The 26,667-nt window shown below is 45.6% G+C and overlaps 1 protein-coding gene across 4 annotated transcripts in view; it reads right to left on the bottom strand.

Moving 5' to 3' along the window:
- Nucleotides 1-318: 318 nt before the first annotated feature.
- Myom2 (myomesin 2) overlaps nucleotides 319-26,667 on the bottom strand; it is an 86,883-nt gene continuing 60,534 nt past the window's right edge. For all 4 annotated transcript variants that reach the window (XM_031339192.1, XM_031339189.1, XM_031339190.1 and 1 more), the window contains exons 19-37: nucleotides 25,631-25,757; nucleotides 25,257-25,435; nucleotides 22,399-22,513; nucleotides 21,393-21,549; nucleotides 21,201-21,307; nucleotides 19,384-19,428; nucleotides 18,881-19,017; nucleotides 15,608-15,752; nucleotides 15,441-15,500; nucleotides 13,981-14,048; nucleotides 11,412-11,525; nucleotides 11,155-11,242; nucleotides 10,445-10,483; nucleotides 8,603-8,708; nucleotides 4,831-4,994; nucleotides 4,567-4,603; nucleotides 3,180-3,202; nucleotides 2,637-2,692; nucleotides 319-1,095 (exon numbers count right to left, since the gene is read on the bottom strand). In XM_031339192.1, the coding sequence (XP_031195052.1) occupies nucleotides 784-1,095; nucleotides 2,637-2,692; nucleotides 3,180-3,202; nucleotides 4,567-4,603; nucleotides 4,831-4,994; nucleotides 8,603-8,708; nucleotides 10,445-10,483; nucleotides 11,155-11,242; nucleotides 11,412-11,525; nucleotides 13,981-14,048; nucleotides 15,441-15,500; nucleotides 15,608-15,752; nucleotides 18,881-19,017; nucleotides 19,384-19,428; nucleotides 21,201-21,307; nucleotides 21,393-21,549; nucleotides 22,399-22,513; nucleotides 25,257-25,435; nucleotides 25,631-25,757 (2,079 nt within the window). In that variant the 3' untranslated portion in view covers nucleotides 319-783. The remainder of the gene's footprint in view (nucleotides 1,096-2,636; nucleotides 2,693-3,179; nucleotides 3,203-4,566; nucleotides 4,604-4,830; nucleotides 4,995-8,602; nucleotides 8,709-10,444; nucleotides 10,484-11,154; nucleotides 11,243-11,411; nucleotides 11,526-13,980; nucleotides 14,049-15,440; nucleotides 15,501-15,607; nucleotides 15,753-18,880; nucleotides 19,018-19,383; nucleotides 19,429-21,200; nucleotides 21,308-21,392; nucleotides 21,550-22,398; nucleotides 22,514-25,256; nucleotides 25,436-25,630; nucleotides 25,758-26,667) is intronic.

Raw genomic sequence — 26,667 nt, 5'->3', positions numbered from 1 at the left:
GTTGATCAGTATGCCAGATCAGGACAAAGCCACATACATGCTTTTCCTTTCCTCTATGAAAGTCTTTAAATCGATGGTCTGAGAGCCTCACAGAATGGAAGTTGTCAGTACTCTTGACTGAGGGTCCCTCTCGGCATCTAGGCCAGTGGATGAAGCTATAGAAGGGATCCCTCTGGGAGGCTGTCTCCACCCCTGGTTCATTGGACATGATCCATGGTCCACAGACCACAGAAGCATAAAGGCCAGAGAAACTTATCAAGCCAAGATAGGGACATGTAGGAAGGCAGGATGCTGGCGCAGAAACCACAGCACGATGCCTTTTGGTTTTTTTTTTTTTTAATTAGCCTAAAGCAAAACAAAAAGATAAGCAAGCTGCATGCTCAAAGGCTCCACAAAGGGTTTCCAGAGATGTGCCCTGCAGGCCCCACCACTCCCCTCAGGATGGTAGTAACTATCCAGACCACCACATGCTAGGATCATCTGAGTCCCAGTCCACATGCCCAAAACCCTGGATGTGCCAGCTGCCCTCTCTCAATCAACTCTCCACTGCCATCCTCTCTTGGCCTCACACACATCTTACAGCCTTAGCTTCAGAAACATTTGCTTTTCCTCCACACATATAATTTGCATCACAAAGTGGAAGATCAAAAGCCTAGTGTGCGATCGCCCATCTGGCCACACGTGACATCACGCCCAACTGGCATCCACTCAGCACAGCATACAACATTCTAAGACCTCCAGACCTCCCTCCCATCTCTCCAGCCCGGGGCAGACGGGATCCCCTTAATCAGATGAGGTGGAAGCTGGGATGAGCTTGGGTTTGGCCTGCTGGGGAGGTGAGATGTCTGGGATCTTCTCCCCGTGTTTGTATACGCTGACAGTGACATCGATCTTCTCTCCTCCGTATTTATTCTTCACGTTGATGCTGTACTTGCCGGAGTCCTCGGCAGTCACCCCCTGGATGGTCAGGCTGACATACTTGGACTGCTCCACCTTCACCGAGAAGTGCTCGCTGAGCTCAATGTCCTTGTCATTCTTAAACCAAACCACCTCAGGGTCGGGGTTTCCAAACACTGTGCAGGTGAGATTCAAGGTCTTTGGAAGGAAGATGTGGAAAGACAGTGGGGAAAGACAGTTAGAAACGGTGCGGGAGAGAGGGGGATTGGGTGGGTATGATCAAGATGTCCTGTGTACATGCATGGAATCTTCCCATAATACATTTTCAAAGGAAAGAAAAGGCCACGCTGCCTTCCGTCATGTCCCCTGGCATCTGTAGATCATTTATTGCATCAATAACCCCTTGTAGATGTAGACACAAGCTCTGAAGGGAGGTGGGAGCCAAGGAGCCCTGTGCTATGAGGGTAGGCCCAAGGAAAACTGTGGAATAGTTCTGAAAATTCCAAGTTCTAACCTGGATTAAACCCAGGGAATGGATTAGCTCTATTAACATTCCATTGAACTTGTTTTTAAAGTTTTTAGGTTTATTTCTTATTTATGTGTAGTCCTGTTTGTCTATGGATGAGGATGTATGTGTAGCTGTAGCTCTTTGTGGAGAGCAGAAAAGGTGACAGATCCCCTAGAATTCGAGTTGGTAGAAGTTGTGAGGCACCCAGCCTGGGGTCGGGAGCTGAGTCTCCACTCTCTCTCTAAGCCCTTGCTCTTACCAGATCAGCCCCTACACTTCCTTTATGTCTAGATTTAGGGGTCTATCTTCCAAGTTCCTCTGGACAATTCAGAGAATATACTCTCTGGGCCTCCTAACTCAGAGGCAGCGACCACACACTTCCCTGGGCTCAACCCACTTGCAGCCTGTGACTGTTCATTTCACAATCACATCTTCTGTGATGTCACAGTTCTTCCATCTCAGGAGCTTTCTGTGCGTTCACTGGCTGTTAAAGAGGTCTATAAATTTTGCATTTGGGCCTAATAAAGTCCTTTCAAGTGCCTATGTCCCTGTGACATTGAGCTAGAATCATGCAGCAGAGGTGCCAATTAGATATCAATAACTCTACTGATGGGAAGCAAATTAAAACTTCAATTATGGATTCTAAAATGACCTTGGAAAATGGAGCAGGGTTTTTTTTTCCTTTCTTTTCTTTAGTATTGAATACGTTGTGACTGCTCATATTTGAAGGTGGTGGCTCACAGTTTCAAAGCAGATGGGAGCTCACCCACCATCTCATTTAGAGAAGCCCTGAACCAGATGCCAACACATCCATGGTCACCAAAGTCCTAAAAATAAGTCCTTTGGTCGCAAAACATGCCTGGTGTTTGGGGATTTGCAATACTAGCTATTGTGGTGGCTGCTGCTGCTGCTGCTGCCGCCACTGCTGCTGCTGTTGTTGTTGCTGTTGTTGCTGTTGTTGTTGTTGTTGTTCTTTTCCTCAGTTCTGAGAGTGAAGCCCATTGCCTCACACACTTGCCAATCCCTCTGACACTAAGGTGAACCCCAACCTTGACTATTAAGCTATCCCACCTCTCTTTTTGGCAGAGGGCAGTAACACAATGGGAGGTAGCTCCAGTGGGGAAGCATTCCTCTTCTCGGGCTCCCCTGCGTCCCATCCTGAGAGGAAAGCTGCACTCTACCCTGTGACATGACACGCATCCTAGCCCTGTCCCCAACCCTCTGCTCTCACCTTGCCTTCCATTATGGTCACCACGTCAGGTAAGCCACCAATCACCTTGCCACGATCTACGATGGAAAAGAGCCAGGTTGAAGAGGCATCATCAGGGAGACCCTACAGGAGGCCTGAAGCTGACACCAAATGTACAAAGGTGGAAATGGGAAATAATGAGCTCATGCCCCGGAGATGACAGAGACAGCTATGATCTGGGTAGAGAAAGCTGCCATGGGGGCCACAAAGAATGGCTAATTCTACAGGCTGGGGGACAAATAGCACCAAGAAAATAGAAATGAGAGTTGACCAAACCAAGGTGGCCACATCAAGGACTCCACGGAGAAAGAGCTACATCTCACAAAGGAGAGGATCCCGGTGTTTCCAGAACAGAATCTTGTAAGAGTAGTTAACAGGAAGAAGAAGGGGCCAGGTAAGACATAGGCCAAAGATCAAGGTGCACTTAAATTAGGGGGAAAGGGTTGTTGTTTCTGAGCCACTAAATCAAGCACGTGAAGTGTGTGCCTCCTCCAACCCAAACTGCATCTCCCAACAAGTACTCACTCTTCTCTGCGAACGCAGCAGCCCTAGAAATCACAGGACGGTGGGGGAGGGAGAGGGAGAGGGAGAGAGAGAGAGAGAGAACTGTTAGAAATCATATCATGTACATGGAAAGTTTGCTAGCACTGAGAACAAATAAAGAACTGACGTCTAATGACACATAGATATGGCTATACAGCCACTCCCCATTGGTCCAGAGCTGAACCCCAAGGATACCAAACTCTATTGCTGTGCGAGCCCCTAAGAGATACACAGTTGTCTTCAAATACAGCATATACTCATCCTCCTGGGTCCTGTCAGTCATCTCTAGTCACTTACAACACCCAACAGAGTAAATACCATGTGAAGAGTTATCTGGGGAATAGTGACAGGAAATGTAGGGATGTGCTTGCTGCCTTTGCCATGTTTTTAATTGTGGTTGGATCTGAGGGTTCAGAACCTGTACCCACACAGAGGAATTGTGCTTCAATTGCTTGCTGTTGGAAAGGATGCTAAAGACAAAAGGAAGACGGGCATGCACACTCTCATATCAAGTGCCCTCCTCAACTGCTTTCGATCATGCGAGTTTTCAGATAAGACCAATCCCCCCCTTCTCTCTCTCTCCCCTTCCCCCCTCTCTTTTTCTCTCTCTCTGCCTCTCTCTCTGTGTGTTTCTGTGTGTCTCTGTATGTGTCTCTATCTCTCTGTCTCTGTCTCTCTCTCTCTCTCTCTCTCTCTCTCTCTCTCTCTCTCTCTCTCTCTCTCTCTCTCTCTCTCTCTCTCTCTCTCTCTCTCTCTCAACCTGGAGCTTGCTGGTTTGGCTAGACTGGCTGGCCAGAAACCCAGGGATGCTCCTGTCTCTGCCTGCCCAGTGCTCAGTTACAGGTGTGCCTTCTGTAGCCAGCTTCCTTTTGTAAGCATAGGTTCCAAGGACCCACTTGATCGACTAAGTCATCCCCTAGACACCAGGCATTTTGTTAGATTGTCAATTTCTGATTTATCATACTTCTCACACATCCACTCGACAAAGGCATCTCAAATGAGAGCCAAGGACTGTCCTTGGCTCTCACATTATAAAACTCAGACGCTCATCTGAAACTCTGAAGCATTCTTTAACAGTTGCTCTGTGTGGCATGTCACCTGGATTATGATGATTTACAAGACCCATCATTTTAAACATTTAAACTAATCCAGGGTTCTGATGTCCCTAGGAAGTTGATACACAATGCATTTCTAGTATAGGGAAAAAAAATGGTTGCCCTGATACATATTGAATTACTTAAATTGCTATTTTTATCCCAGAAACAGAGTACCCTTGGAATCACAAAGGTATTCACAGATGATCCTGACCAGAGTACACTGTCAGCCCTCACGCCCCCGTCACACACTCATACCAAGCTGTGGGCCTTACTTGAGCTGCTGGAACTCGGCATATGCTTCATCAAAAGCTGCAAGGAAACAATCCATATGTCACTCTTGTCCCCGAGTGCTTAACTCTTGTCTGCTCAGATGTTCTACTAGATAACTGACAAAATGAAAACTGACAAGCAATCAAACTAATCAATTGATTTTTCTCAGCTAATTTCTTCTAAATGAAAGTCATGGCGTTGAGTGGATTATCATGCACCCTTTTCAGTACCAGTGTGGGTTGCTCACTACAGCGAACTTCTCATACCTTGCCCAGAGAGGTCCAGCGAGCGTTGGTGGTTGTCTTTGCCATCGAAAATCTCAAACGTGTATTTCCCCTTGTCCTTCTCTGTGGGCTCACAGATCTGCAGCCAGGCCATCTCCTCACTTCCTCCGATCCGCATGTGCTCACTGGAGGAGATCTTAGCCTCTCTAGGAAGCAACATGGGCATGCTCAGTTCAGCCTCTGGATCTTATGTTCACACCTGTTGGGGCACACTAGCATGTCCAAGTGAGAAGGGGTTGCTTACTCACATCTGATTGGGGAGGGGTCTACTCACTTGCTCATGCCAATGGCACAGTAGGTTTTGGGTATTTTTTTTTGCTATAATAAACATAAATACATTAATAACTTGGGCCTGAAACCTCCAAAAGCCAAATGACTACAATTTAAAGGACTTTAGAATACTTGATTAAGTATGGCAGTTCCTAAGACTATTGGACATCGAGTGTATGACTTGACATGGTAATTCTGTCTCTAGGTTTCTATTAAAAAGCTGAAAGCAGGAACTGAGACACTTCAACACTCAACATCCATAGACACTTTAACACTCAGTAGCCATGCGGCATTATTCACAATGGGCAATATGGACAGCTACATGGGCCCTGACAGGTGAATGGATAATTGAACTACAGTTTATCCACAAGGTGGAATACTCCTGGTCCTTTAAAAAGAATGGAACTGGTGCACACACGCTACAACAGGCATGAATTCTGAGGACATTATGCTACATTTTAAAAGCTGGTCACAAAATTAATTAATTAATTAATTAATTAATTAAAAAAGCTGGTCACACGAGGACAAACATGTTTCTACAGCCTGCATGCACCAGAGTTGCCACATTCAAGAGCAGAGAGTGTGGTGAAGCTAGTGTACAATGGAAGTCAACTTCCATTTTACAGTCAAAGACTCTGGGGACGGTTCCCCATGGCATGGTTGCTCTGCACCCTTACAATGTAGGAAATAATGAATCTTATGATCTATGTATTCTCTCTCAACTTTTAAGATGTAAGTAACACTAAAGCACCCAGTCCCATCACTGTCCTCCAAGTCAGCAGAGTGTCACACCACAGTCACCCAGTCTCTTGATGTGGACACAAGTTTACAGTTCATCCATGGACCATGTGTGCATACATCATTTTCAAGTTACTACAATTTAGAGGACGGGCTGAAGGTTTGCCGAGAACTGGCCATGAGCTTATAGTAATCCTGCAATCCTTGCTGGCCACTCTGTACTCTATAGTTCAGTGGAAGAAAGTAATTCCCTTGCCCTCTTTACTGTAAAATAGCTCTGTCAGACAGCACTCATAGTGAGGGGACACAGAGCATCCAATTCAGGATAGAAAAGTAACTCGTACTACAAAAGCAAAGTACCAGAAAGGTAAGCAGATGCGAGGGAGGAAGCCAGGAAGGCTCCGTGGAGGCCCAGCCCAGCAGGGATGTAAGGATGTAATTAATGTCAAGGCACTCTGCCTGCCCAGAAGAGCACAGAGCACTCCTGGTGAGAGGATGCATAGGGATTTGGTGCCCTTGGGAAGGCAGAACCCAGAGGCCAAAGCTATAGAGTAGGCGCACAGCTTCTCAGCCTGAATGCTTTGCTCACAATCTGATGGGTTCATCCCAGTCAACTGGCTCTTTGCCTGAGAGTGGCACACACCAATACTAGACCTCCAGTGAACTCAGAGAAAAATCTCTATTCCTAAAGCAATGGAAGGGTCTCGGTCAATACTCACAACTGCCCATCCCCACCTAAATACAGTAATAATACTTTCTATAGTTTTCTGATTCTGTGGAAAAGAAAATTCAACAAAAATGTACTGTGCAATCAGATGCCCTACTGCCCTCCATGAACTGATTCTGCAAGTGAGGGTTAGACAGTGCCTCACAGCTTACATAGACCCGTACAAGCACACAGTAGGGAGTTACAACTGGGCTGCTGATGCCTCTTTCAAAGCCAGAGGAGGTGGGGCAGAGGGTTCAATGTGAGCAGACACATTGATAAGGCCTCCAGCACCTCAGCCAGCCCTGTAGTGACTTTGTGTTGTTTGAGGATTGTAGCATACACCCTGGTTGTCAGAGGGAGACAGCACCCACCGCACCTAGGGATGTACAGTCTACTTCAAGCGCTGTGTGACTGACTGGCCACCATCTCTAAGTCTGTATCAACTCCTGCAGCCTGCTCAGTCCTGCTCTACCACATGCTACCCACATGGGCCTGAAATCTGGAGATGTCATTTTCTCTGTCTCTATAACTCAACTACACCGTAAGCATAGAGAGCTCCATCACAGGCCACAGCCACTGGTAGCCCTCACCAGAGTGAGAGAGAACCCACTCATCACCTCACGTCCCCACTGGAAGCCATCACCTCACGTCCCCACTGGAAGCCATCACCTCTCCCATCCTGTCTAAAGATCCTAAAGGTGAGATGTAAGACACAGAGGGTACCTCATTCCTGTGGTAGTTGGAACTCACTGAAATTCAGGGGAGCCACTATCCCAATGCGACCACTGTGGGAGAGATCTTCCAAACTGAGGGAACACACCCACCCTGAGGTCAAAGAATGATAGCTTTGTTTTATCCTAGAATAATAGCAAGAAATTGTGGAGTGGCTGGGATTCCTCTCAGTCTGGAGTGGTCCTCTCTCTGACAATTGAGCTTTGCTGTCTGCATGATACATTAATTTCACTCTCCAGCAAGAAAACAGGGTCCTTTTCTGAAGAATGTTTTGGCTGCATCCCTCCAGCTCATTTCTCATCGTATGGGATGGTTCCCAGTCTTTTATTTAAAGTGCCATTTACTGCATTCCTTCATACATGGCTCAACATTGCTTGAAAGGAACAAATGCCCGTGCCTAAGTCTGTATTCTGCAAAATTCTCGTGGACATCTATGAACTGAGTGTCACCCTGTTAGGAATATGGAGATAACCTTGGTGAAAGAAGAAGTAATACTGTGGATGGATGGGAGAGCTTGAGGCAACACAGACTCCCATGGCTCCTTGAGTCCTGACCTACTGTATTTCATGTGACATGGCTCCAGTCACATGGGCAAAACAATGCAAAGGACCAGAGGTGGTGGCTGCTTCCCCTGTCTTCATGAAAGTCTCCCCCTAGGGATATGGGCCCTACAGGCCCATGGACAGGCAAGTCAGATTCAGCTAAACAACACAGGTTATACCCCAATTTGCCCTTAAATATATAAACATACCCTAAATTAGCTAAAAAAGACGTGTGTGTGTGTGTGTGTGTGTGTGTGTGTGTGTGTGTGCGCGCTTTTGTAATACAATAAAGATCTGCACTCTGCTGATGCTGGTCTCTAAAGTCTGAATCCTGGGCATCATCGTAGGCTGCTGGACCCTGTTCCCACATCACCCACTAGTGCAGGTTTCCCTACCCCCTCTGTTGCTGTTTTAACTATTGGACTTGTTTGGATTCTTGTCCTCTTACTTGTGTCTAGTGAGAACGCCACTGGTTAGAAGGATGGAGCTTGGATGCTAAGCACTGGTTCACCTGTCCTCGTCTCAATACCAGGAGGAAGCTTTGAGCATTGTCGCCATCAGTGAGCACAGTCGTGAGAAAGCTGCTGACACCTTCTGGCATTTCCTTTTCTTTCTCAGACCCTCCCCAACCACCCCATAGTCCACCTAGCCAAAGCTTGGCACCATTACTGAGAACAGGGTCATGGCCGGCAGTTCACCAAGAGCACCAACATCCAGCCCCAGGATTCTGTAGCCATCCATGGTCATGTGCTCTCATACTCACTTGTGATACCAGCTGACCTTCATTTCCTCTGTGAAATACTTCATGAAGCACTGAAGCCGGATGCCCTCTGGAGTGCAGAGAACCTTCAGGGGTGAGGCAGAGGCTCCTGCAGATAACAAGATGCTATCTCAGATCTCAGAGAAGTGGGACAGGCCCATGGCCTGATGATAAGGTGCATCCATCCACTGCATCAATACATCCTTCCTCAAGTTGGTGGTCATCACCATCAGAGATACAAAGGCTCCCACCTCATTCCTGTGTGACACACTTTCATTAAACACATACTTTGCCCTGTCAGAGTACTTTAAATGGCCCTTGACTTAAGACCAAAGAAACGTAATGTTTAAAAAAAATAATAATCCATCCCCGGCCCGTAGCAGTTTGGCTTACACAAAAAAATCAAAATAGTCTTGGTGACAAGGGCTGTGAAAACTTCTAGATTCATTGACCCAAATCTGAAGGGGCGGGGGGGCCACAAAGTAGAAAGGAATCAGTCCGTGGAAGGTGGAGGGCGTGGCTAGAGTCCTCTGTTCTCAAGATATCTAAATCTCATGCCTCTTCATCTACAGTGTCACAGAGATGCCGGTGCCAGGAGTGTCTAACCAAAAGGAGACTTCTGTGCTTGCTGTCCATCCCTACCACGGTCCCCATAAAAGGTCCCTGTGTCTGATTTGTGTGAGGAGTGAGCTGAGAGTTTCAGAAGCACCATTTGAGGGCCATCTGCTGCACTATCAGCTCTCTCCGTGTGACCAGCTCTGTCGTCCCCCAGGTGGCCAGCCCTCATGGCCAGCACATTATGAGCTAGGTAATACAAAGCAACTCCCTGGAGTGTAAGAGCAAAGCCACTCTTCAAATGGCTTGCTTTGCCTGCCAAGCAGCATGCACACCCAGGAGGTCAGTATGTGATTCACTGAAAGCCAAATGGGAGTCCAGCCCGTTCACCAGATGAAAGCAAGAGGTCTACCTCACAAGGTCATTTGCAAAAGCATTAGAGATAAACACACAGTGGTTTTCATGGAGCTTCTAGGGAAGCACGAGCCTCTGGAATTGACGTGACAAGGATGTGGGTTCTGGAAAGTCTTGACTCAGATGGTTGGGTCTCCACTGGCCAAGGCATGCTTTGGTTACTTGATCAGAAAGTGTAACTTGGGTATTCTCTAGTTGATGTGTCTAACCCTTTGACATTAAAACAACATTCACATCTACAAAATTCACCCTGGAGAGCCTCACAATGGCCTACAGGAAGGGAAATCCCCAAAAGTCTCACAGGGTCACAAGTGAGTTTATGATTTTGTGTTGAGCCACATTCATAGTTATCCTTGACTTTGTGCAGTCACATTCGCCCAGTGGATCACAGGCGGGGTATGCTTACAAATCTGGAGAGTCTAGAGTAATAACATTACTAGTTGTTAACATGGAAGCTACTGTTTGTTCATTTATAATCACCATTTTTGCTCTCCCAGTTTCTCTAACAGGGCAAATGGCTCAATGCACACACAGACTATGAGGTTGGGGTGTCAGATATCTACTATTCCTATTCAGTGTCTGAATAAAGACTAATGGCAATTTTAGACAAAAAAAAAAAAAATTTCCCAAGTTGGGTAAGGGCAAATTGGCAGTGGCAGCTTGTGGTCAAGGGCAGCAGGAACTCCATATTCACATCTCGATGCTCTGAAGGAGCATCATGGGGTGGTCAGGTAACCAGTCATTCCCTGTCACCTGCCCAAGTCCAGGCACAGGACACACTCTGGCCATTAACATCTTCTGAGAAGTTTGTGCCCAGCCCAGGAAACAGAGATGCTTCAGCCACCAAGACTTGAAAGCCCAGGGGCTCTTACTCACCACACACACGACTCATTGCCAGGATCATGTCTTCATACACTGGAAAGGGGAAAGGAAATGTAACATCAGGGGGTATGACTTTAACAGAAAGCAGCACTTTCCATGTCTAATTAAATTGACACAGGAAACGGTGATATTCATTTGAAAAATGAAACATTAAAATGGTAATATTTGTCCATAAAAGGCTTATGTGCACCATAAATCCTTCTAACCTATTCGCTTTTTTAAATGTGGGACAAGAACATTTTGTTCAACATAAATCCAACTGTACATTGAATCGAATAACTTCATAAGAGCTTCAATCATCTTAACTACATCCATAAGGAATCAGACCTGGCTTCTGATGAGGGCAGGAAATGGCATTTCATCTAAACCCAGAGTGATACTGTGCATTTCTCTAATACTCTTAGTGCAGACAAAGTGCAATCTGTTTTTCTTATACAATGTCACTACAGAACCAAAATTGCACCCAGCTCAGAGTGTGTGTGAGCGCACTGGTATAGCACCTGCCATTCAGGGACAGAATGGAGTTCTGCCACCTCAGAGGGCACAACTATAGCTCCCACATAGCCCACATCACACAGGCAGAATGGAGGCCTGCTCAGCACATGTGCACACAGCTAAGGGTACTATGAGCATTCCTCCATAGTGCCCCCTCATTCCATGGACAGAATGGATTTTACTGTAAGGCAAAGAAGGTACCATTTTACCTTTGCCAGCTACTTCCAGAACAGATACATCTTGACCTCTGTCATCTTTCAAGGTTGCTTTGTATTCACCATGGTCCTTCTTAGACAACTATGAATAAAACACATTCCATATTTATGCAGCGTCAATACCACGATAGAAAACGTTGTATTTGAAAATTTTCCTCGAAAAATAAGGGAAATCGGTGTGTGAACCGAAAAGCATTGCCAAGTTTCTGAGTTATGGTAAATGCTGTTCTGTCTCTGTGGCTGCACAGTACCTTCGGTATAAGGAGCTCACAGATCCCCTTCTCCAGGTCTGGCAGTGTCTCAGTTTCATAAAGAACATCATCCTTGAGCCATTTGAAAACAGTTTCCCTCTTGGTGTTTGCAACCTGAAAACCAGAAATCCTAAGTGAATCATGATGGCTCAGAAGAAAAAAGAAAAATCCTTCGTGGTTAGTGAACCTCAGACCTAAAGAAAACACCAGAATTTACCCCTCAACAGGCTCGGCAGGGGCTCATGGAAGACCTGTGACTTCTCAATTGTCTTCTGAAAACAGTAAGCCCTCACAGATGCCACCAAGAGGACCCGTGAGGTCAGGAGGCGTGAAGAGGACCCATGAGGTCAGGAGGTGTGAAAGTCTCATGTTTAATAGGAAGTGTCACTAATGGGGGCTGAGCAAAATGCTTTGATCTGTGGATCCAAAGCTCTGTTGGTCACTGAGAGACTGCTCTTTGAAAGTAGGGTATTCATGGGCATGAACAGGAAGGAATGAGCCATGGAGATGCTATGTGGGAATTCCTCACAACTGGCTTTAGAAGCTAAGCTTTGCAGGGTTCTGAGGGAGTGTAACCACACTCACATGCATGCTGCCAACATGCTGTCTCAAGAAGACATTCTGCTTTGTGTGACAGATGTTGGATGTGAGATGGCGTTGGATTTCAGGAGGCTGGAAAATCTGCATCCCCATCCATATAGACCCCACACAAGTAATGCCAGCAATGGAACATTACAAATGATGATGTTGTTTGTATATGCTCAGCCCAGGGAGTGGCACTATTAGAATGTGTGGCCCTGTTGGAGTAGGTATGGCCTTGGAGTAGCTGTGTCACTGTGGGTGTGGGCTTTAAGACTCTCATCCTACATTTCATTTCTTAAATTTCTTTTACATTTCTTAAAAGGGGGAACCAAATACCCACGGAAGGAGTTGCAGAGATTAACTATGGAGCAGAGACTCAAGGAAGGGCAAGCCAGCCTAAATATAGCTATCTCCTGAGAGGCTCTGATAGTACCTGACTAATACAGATGTAGAGGCTCACAGCCATCCATTGAACTGAGTACAGGGTCCCCAGTGAAGGAGTTAGAGAAAGGACCAATAGAGCTGAGGGGTTTGCCGCCCCTTAGGACGAACAACAATATGAACTAACTAGTACCCTCTGAGCTCCCAGGGTCTCAACCACCAACCAAGGACTGCACATGAAGGGGTCTGATTGTTCTGGCAGCATGTGTATAGTAGAGGATTGCAAATTGGATCATCAATAGGAGGAGAGGACCTCGGTCCTGTGAAGGTTCTGTGCCCCAGTGTAGGGGAATGCCAGGGCCAATAAGTGGGAGAGGGTGGGGTGGCAGGCATGGGGAAGGGGGAGGCAACAGGGGTTTGTTTTTGTTGTTTTTGTTTGTTTGTTTGTTTTTTGGAGGGGAAACTGGGAAAGGAGAAATTTACATGTAAATAAAGAAAATAATAAAAAAAAGAATAATTACTTTTATCTTCCTGAAATCTGTATCTACTTGTCTATGCATCTCTGTGGCCAGGGAGCTTGAGGTAGTTTCAAACATTTATGGGTAGTTACACAGCACTAGAGCCCCAAGAAGTAGACCTTACATTTTTGCTCCTTGTCCTTAGAATATAGGAAGATCAGTATGTCCTTGTGCCAGTGTGTCCTTGTCACCCTCCTCATTCCTGGGCCTAATGTCTGACCTCCTAATGATCTGAGCTTTACAATGCTGAGGCCTAGAAATGCACAACAGAAGTCCATACCTTCCGGTGCATAGTAATCATTTCAGAAAACTGGCTTTTTTTCCAGTATAAACTGCCTATATTCTGTTGTTCAGTAAAGGGCTAGCCTCTTGCCTCTAAATGTCAACACTTCAGACTCTGCCACAACACCCAGCCCTTCTTGCCTGCTGACTCAGCCCCCTTGACAGAGTTCTATGGCTTCTCTCTTATTGTGCAAAATGCACATGTCATTTTGTCTCCTGACTGTGGTTAAGGGTGCCATTCAGTTCCAGTTTGTCATCTCACCTCCCTGTCCCCAGTTCTCCTCCTGACCCATGAAGCCCCACCTTGGTGAAATGGCCTGCTAATTTTTATTTATCCTCCTTGGGCTTTAAGTAATTTGTAAGTAGCTTAAGGACAAAAAAAAAAAAAAATGTTCTACCATCATTTATCCCTGGTTCTTTCACAGTGACTTCATTAAAACACAACTTAGAAACAAGGTTATTTGGCTACTGAAATATTAACATAAAACTTAGGGACCCGCTCCCCAAGCGTGCCTTTTAGTCCCTATGTGGTCAGGTGAAAACCACGGCAGGTGCACTTCCTCATGACACCTTCTCAGGGATTCGACACTGCAATAAACCTGCCTCCTTGGATCTCCTTTGGATCTCACAACACTAATGCTTTAGGAAGGAGAAGGGGCAAGCACTTACCATCTAAGTCCCGCAGGGCTCACCAGACCCTGACATCTGTCTATTCCTTCCTATACCTAGATCAGCACTTCATGTCTGCAGCTGCTCACTAGCCAGCCTCTCTAAGAGGAACGAGAAGAGCCTGCCGCGTCTCCTACCTTACAGACGAGCCGAACTTCACACTCTTCAGTAACATCCCAGTGCAAATATTCAGCAAAATGAGGGCCTGTGGGGAAGGGGGAGGTGGTAAAATAAGAACTTACATTACAGATAAACAGATACTATATACACATATGCACAAATATTCAAATATATCTCTATGTTGACTGGAAGAACCTGCTATACCCTATGAAGCTAAGTCCTTCTTATAGTCCTGCGGTTGACCCACCTTCAAGCTGAGTCTCTCTTTTTTTTATTTTTTATTTTTGTTTGTTTTTGTTTTTTTGAGACAGGGTTTCTCTGTGTAGCCCTGGCTGTCCTGGAACTTACTCTGTAGACCAGGCTGGCCTCGAACTCAGAAATCCACCCGCCTCTGCCTTCCAAGTGCTGGGATTAAAGAGCCTCCTCTTCCCAGTGGGAATACACAACTTCCCTCCTTGCAGGCACACGGGGTCTATTGCTTTCTAGATATTTATGCTATCCAGCTTACCACATTCCCTTTCCTGGGCCGCACGTCTGACCGAGCACTGAGCAGTGTAGTGATAAAATCTTTGAAGTAAGGGAATTAGTGAAGATGAGACATAGACAGAGCAGTGTGACCTCCAAGCTTTGTAAATGCTATTATTTCCCATCAGAGATGGAGTCATGTATGGTTTTCAAAAGTATCAATCATTTCTATCTAAATAAGCATGGAACAAGCCAGAGCCTAATAAAGCTATTTTCTCATTCAACACAAAAAATATAAAGCAGTTTTGAGACTTAGGTACTGAATTTTTTTTCACATTAATAGATTTTATAAGGCTAGAATTCAATTGGTGCCTTGTTTAAAAGCCTGTGGAGGTACTCAGTCAGGGGTACCTGGGAAGCACAGAAGTGAGGGGAGGGAGGACAGAAAGCGATGGGATTCTATTCCAATTCAAAGTGTATTTTTTAAAACTTGTGGGGAAAACAAGACAGAATAGGGAGTGGTCTGGACACTGTGATGGGGCTAGTCAGAGAAGTCCATCTACTTGTCAAATGCTAGGCTAAAGCAGGCAGAGACTTTGGCTAACCAGAGCTCCTAAAGCTTCTTGTGAGGTTATTAACATGTGAGGCAGAGAAACGTGGAAAGGATGTTGGGAAAGACCGTCAATCTGCAGGGAACAGGGGCTAGTCACTGATTGGTGCAGAGGCTGGCTAGAGAGGTGCTCATCAGGGAATGATGATCCTCAGTAACCGGAAATAAAAAAAAAAAAAATCAAGGGATATCCAGGGTTAGCAAAGATTAGAAGCAAGAAAGAATGCAGGCAAGATATGCCTAGAAGGCTAAAGACAGAGGCATCTCTTAATTTTCACAGTAAAAATGATGACTCAATGTTTGATCATTCTAAGTATGTTCAGAGTCAGCTGTGAGATGCAGGGTCTGCTCAAGATACAAAGTCTGCACCCTGCACTGCTGTGTGCATGACCTTCCACTTACCTTGTTTCCGTAGAAATTCCTTCCTTTGAAATTCAGCCTCTTCTAGGACAGCCCTGAATGCTATTCAAGAAAAAGAAAGAGATGAAATACATCTGCCCCTCTCCATTCAAAGGCGTTTCCTTTCAGTTATGCTCTGTGGGTATTTGAGAATGTTCACAGTGGCATACCATCTCCAATGAGCACCAGCGAAGACTGATTCTTGGCTTTTCCATCTTGAATCTGCACAGTGTAGGTCCCTTCATTTTCAATAGTAAACCGATCCATGACCATCTCGATCATGCCTGTCGATCTGTCACATTTAATTCTGTGTGTCTGGAACCCATAAAAGACACAGAGACTGACATGATGAAACTGCGTGTCCATATTACAATTACAACGCATGGTGACTAGAATGAGAATGGCCCCCAGTAACCTCATTTGTTTAAATGCTTAGTTACCAGAGAGTGAAACTGTTTGGGAAGGATTAGGAGGAGGTATGGCCTTGTTGGAAGAAGTATTTCAAAAGTCTACACCAGATTTATCTTCTCTCTCTCTCTCTCTCTCTCTCTCTCTCTTCCCCCCTCTCCCTCCCTCTCTCTCCCTCCCTCCTTCCTTCCCTCCCTCCCTCTCTCTCTCTTCCCCCCTCTCTCTCCCTCTCTCTCCCTCCCTCTCTTTCCCTCCCTCTCTCTCCCTCCCTCCTTCCTTCCCTCCCTCCCTCTCTCTCTCTTCCCCCTCTCTCTTTCTCCCTCCCCTCCCTCCCTCCCTTTGCCTGTTGCTCTCTCCTCCCTCCCTTTGCCTGTTGCCTGTGGTTCAGGATGTAAGGCTTTCAGCTATTGCTTCAGTGCTGATACCTGTCTGTTTCCTGCCTTGATGATCAAGGACTAATCCTCTAAAACTGTAAACAAGTGCCCCAAGTCAATGGTTTCTTTTATAAGAGTAGCTTTGGTCATGGTGCCTCTTCACAGCAACAAAAGACTAAAATACATACAGCTGAAGGACTCAGCACTGGGAAGGGAAAACGGACTGGCAACGTCCCAGTACATAACTATAAACTTCAGCCTCGAAAGCTATAAACAGTTGGACATGGCTAAAACCTGTCCCACCCTGCCCAGGCTTTAAAAATACAAAAAAGTTAACTCAGTAAGAAATCCAAATGTCCTTTCAAATATGTCAGTCATATATTCTGTACTTGTATAACACCACTAAGTTTTTTCAGAGGGAATTAGAGGAGGAGATGGATGTTCTTGAAAAAAGGCTCAAATGAATGGCCACAAGCCAGCAGATTAGTTTTGAGGTAGAACCTCCTGGAACAGGTTAACGACAGGAATTATGAGAAAGCATTGTGTCCTCATCCTGAAATGAGTCACCATCATATCAGAATAGAAGAACAAGAGCCCAGTGAGTGGTCCCTGCCTGGATCTATCAAGTTCCAAACAATGATATTTGAATATAAAAAGTTGTTCGACAGTCAGTATCTGCCACACCACCATCAGTTTACCATAAGCTCCTGGAACTGCAGGAACCCACTCTGACTAGGTAAGAAGTCACAGGTATGACTCTCACCAACCAGAAACTTAGACACAATAGTTTCTTCAGCTTCCTCTGCCCCACAGTGTCTGAGAAGGCTCTAGAAACTAATTAGGCATCTTGATGTGGCAAGACGGAGTTCTGTGATTTTTATGAGCCCCATAAATACAGGGTTTTATGTGACTTTCACAAAATAGCATCAGTCTTCAAATGTGAAAGTCACCTGTGGGCTGCTAATTAAAGAAGTGAAATGACTCACTCCTACTCCAGAAGATTGGCTCTGGAACAGTAATGTCGCTCTCTATAGCAGGTAGGAAGTGTTAATCAAAAGATGCTCAGCAAATAATGTGCAATTACTCCATATTCCACTTCTTCTCCTAGTGTGATCTCTGCTCAGAGAAAATTTCTCCAATTACCTTGATCAGGCAATACTGCCCTGTACACAGCATGCACTCACTTGGATTTTTGCAGCCCACAAAATTGGCCTGCACTACATTTTTTTCTAAAAGCATGCCACGGCTCCCATGGGACAGACTGACTGGATCATGTGACCTTAAATACCATGACATTCCATGATTTCTGTTTGATAGACTTCATCTAGCCCAGTTTTGCCAATACCACCAGACATAAAAACCAGGCTGAGAGTACATAGTAAAGCTCAAAAAGAGAGTGAGCCATTCACAAACATGGCTAGGCTCTCATTTCCAGCTCCCCGTTGATCCATGTGTGGTAAACAACTGAATGGGGAATTTAGAACTAGATAGCTAGGTGCCAAGGACACTACACTGATCATTTAGAGAAAAGAGAGATATACCAATTGATGACTTACCTAAACCTACCCCTGAGAAAAAGAAACCCCATATAAATAGATTGTTCTATGACTGGGCTCCCCAGAGTGGCCTGATTACTCAAGGGTAAATACATCTAAACAAAGGCAATAACCTCTCCAATGTTCTACAGCCAAAAATGAGGAAATACAGCAATTTCAAGATTCATTTTATACAATCAGAAAGATAGGAAGATGGCTCATTCAGTAAAGTGTATCACAACTAGGAGGAATTAAGTTTAGATCCCAGAACCCATGCAAAAAGCTCGATGTGGTAGCACATGCCCAGAAACAGCAAAATTGTAGACAGAGACAGGCAGATTTCTGGAAGCCTATAGGCCTCCAGCTAGGCTGACCTATGTGATGAAATTTCAGGTTAATGGAAGACCCTAGCTCAGCAAAGAACTTAAAGATGCCTGGGAAAAAATACCAGAGATTTTCCTCTGATCACACATGTGCCAAGCAAACACACACCTCAACCACCGACACAAGTGAATGGACACACATACACACAACACACAATGTAGACCAAAGGCTAAGTGTGTTTATCTTAGCATAATACACATTTGTGAGAGCCCCACCCCTTTCTCTGTCCAGATCAGATCCAGGACACCAAGACAGCATCCTGGGTACCAAGATGCCCCTGAGACTCCTTTTTCTCCTGTGTCCCCCATAGGAGCTATCAGAGAAAGGAATATAGGTGTTCATTTTGCAGGATAGCACAAACTGACAAGCCTTCAGAACTATAATCAGAAAGAAAGAAACTAATTCATCAAGACATAGCCTTTAATCCTGAACCTATTCCTAAACTCAAACTCTAAGTCTCTAAAATAGACTCATTTTTCATCTTAACATATTTGGATTTTAAAGTCAACCTAAGTTGTACCAAACCAAGACTTAATCTCTGAGCACTACGAGGACCACAATCTCAAGCCATCTGGTCAACCTCCTGAACCCCTGTCTCTGGAACTCAGAAAAGGCAAGAATGAGCTTGTACATTGACTGAGTGGACCTTCTAAGTAAACCCAAATTCCTTTAAAACTTTAGCTCACTCTCAGCTCAGTAAATCCAGGCCGCTGTGAGCCACAGCTCACATCTAGGAACTTACCTCACTGTCAGAAACTTCTCTGTCATTAATAATGAACCGGAAGCTGGCATCAGGTGAAAGGTGCTCTGCTTGGAGCCAGAATCGGACCTGGCCCTTATTGAAAATCTCATAAGCTAATTCTGACTTCAGGGGAATTGCTACAGGAGGAAGAGAAATCATAAATCAGAGGTAAGTAGATCCTCCTCAGGTGGTCAGCTCCAGATTATAAGACAACACAAACCCTAGGTCCTAAACATTTAAAGAAGCCATGGAGTATTCCCTGGGACCATGGGATTAATACATGAAAATCATGCATGAAGCCTCCTTTAAGCTCTCTGGTCAAGGTCAGAGGTTGAAGAGTGACCCTGTGGGGTGACCTTTGCTAGACAACCAGCTTGGATTAGGAACAAACAGGTAAGTTTCTACATCATAAGCTGATACTTCTACTAAGTGGGTCCCTCTAAGCCTAGTGAAGGCTCTTCCTCCTCCTGCAAATTCGTGTAAGAAGCAGGGAAATTACTTACTGGGGTTCTTTATCTCATTGCTCAATGCCATCAAACGCTCAAGTTCTAAAATTAAGAAAAGAAACGTTATCAGTTTTGACCTGTGCATCCATAAGTCTGTGAGCAGCAGCAAGAGCTGGGGTCTCACATCACCAAGACTTGCTCTGAGGACATGAAAATGAAGGACCGATAAGGAGCTTAACCTTTAACACACTAGCATTCTGCTCCAGCCATGGTACTCACCATGAAACCCACTTGTTAAAAGGATAGTTGAGGCCGACACAGAAGTGTGGGAGAGAGCAAAGCAGACATTCCAGAAATAGGGAATTATCTGCAGAGAGTGGATAAAAGGACATCTCCAGAGATCACCACTCTCTCTAACACAGGAAGTGCTCCCTATAGCACTGGTTCTGCTCCTGGAAACATTCTGGGGCTAGAGGGATTCTTTCCCCTGCCAAGATTTTCGTCTTCTGCCTTATTCAGATAAAGTTCCCTGGTTCAAGCAAACCCTCATTGTGGCAAATTACAACAGAGCAAAGGCAGAATGGCTCCTGAGGAAATCCTGGGCAGAGCCAGAAATGCTGAAGTTCCAAGATATCTCTCCATTTCCTCTCCTTCTTCCTCTCTTCTCCTCCTTGTCTCTTAGGAAGTCAGAGTTCATAAATGTGATAGGCATATGGGATCATTGCTTTGTGCTAAACTCTTCCCAATCAACAGCAAACTCCATATGATCATCGGCTTGGCCATGAGGACTTCCTTTCCCTGTGGTAACTCCCAGCAAGGATGTATATAAACCCATTGAACTACATCCCTGGAACCCTGAGGTCTTTCTTTAGTTGCCAATTCTATAAAGCATGGTGTGAGCTTCATCCTTTGCAACTATATAAAGCTGCAGTGCAGAATGCCCTGTGTAAGCTGTAGAGGAATACGTGACTGCTTCTTGTGCATGCAAAGACAGAGTCCTCAAAGGATGATCTCAAAGCCCCTTCTGCAGGCAGCTTAAGGAGCGGCAGGGCCAAGCCTCTGATATTCTTGGGTGTGTCTTGTCCAGTCTGTCTGAGTTTGGTAAAATTTAACCAAAATTGAGCTAGACTTGCAGAGCCATCAGCATGTCACTGATGCCTTCCTCTCAGATGTTCATGTGTCCTCCCTTCAGTGTGTGGGATGACGGTGTCTCCCTAAGCTCACATGTTGGAAAGGTAACTTGTCTGTGAGCCATATTGAGAGGTGGGAGTGAACCCACACTGCAGTCCCAGACATGGTCCCTATTGAAACAGTGAGACCCTTGCAAAGATGAGTTCTGCTTGCCCTGGTGATACCTTCCGAGACAGAAAGAGGCAGCAAGAAAGGTCCTCAGTCTAGATTTGTTAAATTTCTAAAGTAATTCTGACTCATGAGCACTCCACATGTCCTCAGCCTTTCTTCCTGATTGTAATGGTTTGTATATCCTTGGCCCAGAGAGTGGTACTAATTAGGAGGTGAGGTCTTCTTGGAGTAGGTGCATCATTGTGGGGGTGGGCTTTAAGACCCTCATCTTAGCTGTCTGGAAGCCAATCTTCTAACTGCCTTCAGATGAAGATGTAGAACTCTCAGCTCCTCCTGCACCATGCCTGCCTGGATGCTGCCATGTTCCCACCTTGATGATAATGGACTGAACCTCTGAACCTGTAAGTCAGCCCCAACTAAATGTTGTCCTTAAAAGAGTTGCCTTGGTCATGGTGTCTGTTCACAGCAGTAAACCCTAAGACACTTATCAAATGTGTTTTCTCTGCATTACAGTCAGTCTCTGAAAGGGAGATAAAGCTGAGAATGACAAGCCTGTGACAGGAAGACATTACCTTCCTCATCCAGAACGAAGCTGGAGGATACACCATCCGTGTCACTTACAGATACAGAATATGTTCCTATGTCTTCTTTATCTGGATTCTTAAAGTAAAGCTTTGAGCTGAAAGGAAAAGGACAGGTGCACATTAGTCACTTATTCCTGCAGAAGCCAAAGGTTCACAGCCTCTGACTTTCCAGCAACTTACTGATCACCCTCTGTGTGAACCTCAAACCGCTCCTCATCCGCGATCTCCTCATAGGCCTTGCACCAGGTGAACTGCGAGGCGTCTGTCATTTCCTGGCAGTCAAACCCAAGGTAGATATTGCCCTCTTCATCCACACCAGCGCTGATCTCCTTTGTGCCTATAACGGGTAGGGAGGAGGAGAGAGAACACAGTGTCCCTAGGTTCCTTTTCCAGAGAGGCCAAATGGAAGCTTGTTTTACATGGGTTGCATCATCAGCCTTATTTCATGTCCACCCAAGACTGACCAGGGAGGCTATTCCTAGGTCAAAGCACCCCTCGGGGAGCTGGCTGACAAGGTCCGCTTGCTGACTGGGAAGATGCCATTTGTATCCTCAAGATTTTGCTGGCTCCCTCTTTGGGAACTTCAGAAACTCCTGAACTGCCTCTCAGAGTGACCCCTCACCCCCAGGCCATGACCTGGACAGTCACATTTACACTGCTTTCTATCGCTACCACATTCTTCCTTCTGTTATTGTGTGTCTGCTGAAGAATTAGGGGTGCTATTTGTGTGATACGAATTGACCAAGGGGAACACCTGGCCTGATACCAGACATCCAGAATCTCTTAGAAGCTAGGGACAGGGGAGGCGTGGAAAGATGGTTCAGACATTAAAGACATTTGCTGCTCTTGAAGAGGAGCTAGATTGATTCCCAGCACCCGTATGGCAGCTCACAACCTTACTTCTTTTGCCAGACAAATTCTGTTTTAAACATATTATGGGGATTTGTAGGGAGTTCAATGAGGGGTAAGCAAGTGATGGTGATATATAATTAAAATGCATTATATACATGTGTGAACTTACCAAAGAATTTTTTTAAAAAAAATTAAATGGTAGGGCATCTATTCATCTATTTAAACATTCCTCTGCACATGCATACACATACATACAGAGAGTGTGCACTCCATCGGTATCCTGCCGTGGGGTAATACCTGCTATACTGGGCAGCCGAGAGATGGGGGCTCTCACCTGGCCGAGCCTCCACAAGCACAGGCTCCGATGTGTCTGATGGCTTTCCTGGTCCACTGGCATTCACTGCTCGAACTCTGAATACATAGGTCTTACCCTGCTGCAGGTCACAAACCTTGAAAGGACAGACAGCACCCAATCTCAATGAAGGAATGAGTAGGTTTGGGTCTGTCTGCATTCATTTGTTCCTCTGAACACTGAAGTACAGAATCCAATGCTATTGATGAGGTTACAACCTGGTGATGATATTTAACACAATTCTCCAGGACCACATACTATTTTTAATGTGGTTTCTGGCTGTGGAAATGATCGTTTAGACATATCAAAATTGAGTCGGTCTCTTCTGACATATATGCACACACTGACATCCATATCATGGCTGGGCTCTCAGGCAATCATTTACCCATCCGAAGGAGACTGTTTGTAGCATGAAACTGCTCTGCAGAGAACACTGCTGCCCATGTCTCTAGCTTCAGTGCCTGGCACAGATGTCACCTTCCTTGAAAGAAGGGTATACAGACATCTGTCCAAACCATATCAAGGGACTTCTGGGTCAGAAAAGGTGAGCATGCTTTCCAGAGCATGCAAGCCAGGGACTTAAAGAGACTGTCACAACTGATCCAGTGACCAGAGAAGTTAAAGTTAAATATTTGGAAAATGAAGATGAACTAGTTTATATTTTGTGTGTATGTGAGTGTGTGCTCCTACGGATGTGTGAGTACAGGTGTGTGAGCATGTAAGAGCAGGTGTGTATGTACGATGTGTGTACGTGCTGCTGTGCTTGTGTGGGATGATGTGAATATGCACATGTGCACATGTGTAGGCACAGGCATGCATCCTGTACGTATGTGTACATATGTGACTTCAAGTTTGCATGTGTCTATATGAGCATGCACTTGAGTACAACTATACAAGCGTGTGCACATGTGTGTTAGCATTCTGTATAAACTCCACCCCCACAGATACCTGGCAGCAGCCAGGTATGCTCCTCCCCACAGTTACCTGGCAAAGGCCAGGTAAGTCTGGCCCTGTAAAAGGGACTGCTTGCCACCTCCTCTCTCTCTCTTACTCCTGCTTGTCTACCTTGCCTCTTACCCCCTTGCTCTCAATCTCTCCCCATTCCCTTCCCCCTCTCTCCATGTGGTCATGGCCAGCTCCTACTTCTCTACTCTTTCCTTCTCTTTGCCTTTCTCTGCCTCTACTACCCTCTTAACTCCCCTCCCCATGCCCTAAATAAACTCTGTACTGGTCTGTACTGGTCTGTGTCTGGTCCCTCATGGGGAAGGGATGCCTCGGCATGGGTCCACAGAGGCACCCCCTTCCCCAACACCTCACCAGAACATATTCTTATAGCTCTTTCTCTTTTTATGATCACAACATTGGTTCTGAGACTTGGATCTTGAAACTCTGCAGGTTTGCATCCCATCTTAGCTACCACAAGAGATCCACACTCACTAGCCCAAAATCCAGTAAGCCCCCATTCTTTCCAATCTCCATGGCCCCAGGGGAGAGTTCTTGAGCTCAGAGCTACCCCTGTGAAGTCCTTGAGGATGGGAGACATTCAGTTTTGTGATCATAAAAAGAGAAAGAGCTATAGGAATAGTATAGTACAGAGTTTGTTTAGGGCATGGGGAGGGGAGTTAAGAAGCAGAGAAAGGCAGAGAGAAGGAGAGAGTAGAGAAGTAAGGGCCGGCCATGACCACATGGAGAGAGGGGAAGAGAATGGGGAGAGAAGGGGAAAGGCAAGGTAGAGAAGCAGGAGTAAGAGAGAGAGGAGGGGGCAAGCAGCCCCTTTTATAGGGCCAGGCCTACCTGGCTATCTTCAGGTAACCATGGGGAGGAGCATACCTGGCTGCTGCCAGGTATCTGTGGGGGTGGAGTTTATACAGAATGTTAACAATGTGTGTATATGTGCATGAGTGTCATAGTGCAAGTGTACGTGTGTGTGAGCACTGGTGTGAAATTATGTGTATATTATAAATGCAAATATGTATGAGTGCATGTATGCAGATGTATGTGTTTGATAATGTAGTATGTGTATGTGAGTTCATGTGAGTATTTGTGCATATGTGTGAATGTGTGTGAGAGTGTAGATATGCATATGTGCATGTGTGCGCTTCTGTGTGTGTGTGTACATGTGCATGTGTGTGAGTACAGGCATGCATGTATACACATGTGTATAAGAGTGTGAAGGTTCCTATGTCTGTATAATAAAGATTGTACATGTGAGTGTACATATGTGTGGATTCAAACATACATGTGTACATGTTAGCACCGCTGAATATGCACATGTGTGAGAGCACAGATGCGTGTGTGTATACCAGTAGATGAGCGTGTATGTATGCATGTATGTCAGATGAGTACAGCTATGTGCATATACACATGTGTGAGCACAGGTGTGCACACATGTGTGGATACATGTGTGCATATGTATGCGTGTGTGTGGATATATATGAGTGCTGCTTACACTAGACCCTTATTAGCAATCACAGGTAAAGTAAATGTTGGGTTTGAGGTTGAAGCACTGGTAAGATGGCATTGTCCTTGCCTAGGACCAAGAATGCACCTCTGCTTATAAGAGGCATGGTACTGTAATGGTTTGGTAGGCTGCAGTATGAGTCCTGGAAGAAACAGGCAAGCGAATCCATCCGCAAGTCCCTAACAGGAAGTTTGTGAGGGCAGCACCACCTCCTCAAGGCGCTTTGCTGCCCTCTGTTGGAGCTTCCTGCACTTGCTCTGTAGACCCCAGAGGTAAAGTACCATAGTGGTATCCATGGCATCCAAACAGGCTCACCCAGAGACTTATGGCCAGTTTGCTGAAGAATCGAAAACACGTGTTTGAAAAGACAGTCAGTCACCTTTAAGTAACGATTTGGAGTTGCTGCCTCGCTGGTGGTCTTCCACTCCCCAGCATCCTCTTCCTTAAAATCCACAAAATATCCAGAAACAGGACTGCTGCCCGAGTACACCGGGGCTTTCCACAGCATGACCAGAGAAGTGTCTCGGACCTCGCAGAACGTCAGGTCATAGGCGGGACCTGAAAAGTCGCCAAATCTGAACATCAGTGGAAAACTCAGCCAATCCTAATGACCGACCATTATCACCATTCCAGGGACCCTGCACCCCGCCAGGGGCCGCCCACCCCACCATTATAGTGATTCCCCTGCTGCCTTGGCAAGGGCTTCCCCACCCCCATCTTCACATTCGCCTATTACTCTCTAGACTGTCTCACCAGGTTCTGGGGCTGTCCAGGCCTCACACTTGAAGTGCTCACTGGGATCCGATGGCTGCCCGATCCCAGCCAGGTTGGTAGCAGCAATTTTGAACTCATACAAGGAGCCTTCAGTCAAACCTTCCACCTGTGTGGATGTTGTTTTCAGTTAATATAGGAACTCAGAGCTGCGTTACAATGCACAGGGATAAAGGATTCATGATGAGTGTGTGAAGAGAAATGTATGTGGAATAGACAGTGCCGGAAAATCAGGGTACGTATCACTCCACGAAGCCAGTTCCACACCTAGTACACAGCAGGCATATCAACTCCAGGATGGCTTGCTTCTGCCACACTGATACGTGGTGACTTCTGGACAGGTAAGGACCTGAGAGGAAGCAATGGCCACAAAATACACAGCAGGCATGAGGGAGCCAGCTTCAAGTCCCACTGTGCCTCTGCAGACCTACCTTTGAGGTCGGTGGGATGGAGCAAGAGGCAAGCAAGAGCCATAAATCCAGCCTGGCCAAGAAATGCCAGGCTAACCTGTCAGCTGCAGTCACTGGACCTACCATGTGTAGTCACCAAAAAGCCTGCTCCATATGTTCAACTGCTTGCTGAGTGGTCATGGGTTTTCAAGTGAGCTTTGAGGTCTCTGCCAGTTATGGCAAGACCCTGAAGGAAAGCAAGCCTTTGACCCAGCAGCTTAGTAGGATGAAAGCCATATCCAGGTCAGGATATTGATTTCCAAAGTGAGACCATGGTGGTGAAACTTGTGTACTCCCCGGAGAACAGAGCTCACACAGAGAGTGGGGAGCTGGTTCTGCCAGGAACACGGGCCCAGTAAAGAGCCACTGGAGGCTAAGGGTGTACTTGGAAAGTGTCAATATTGTCACACCAAATCTGAGTTTAAATAACACACACCAAAACATGTATGTGTGTAAATATAGTTTAAATGATGCATAATTATGTTACATTATTTTATACTATATAATTATGTCATAAAGATAATGTATACTAAATTATATAAAATATTATAAAGATAAAGTATATTATAT

This window comes from Mastomys coucha, unplaced genomic scaffold (genome assembly GCF_008632895.1).
Source record: "Mastomys coucha isolate ucsf_1 unplaced genomic scaffold, UCSF_Mcou_1 pScaffold22, whole genome shotgun sequence".
NCBI lineage: Eukaryota > Metazoa > Chordata > Mammalia > Rodentia > Muridae > Mastomys > Mastomys coucha.
This window is presented reverse-complemented; position numbering and strand designations above follow the sequence as displayed.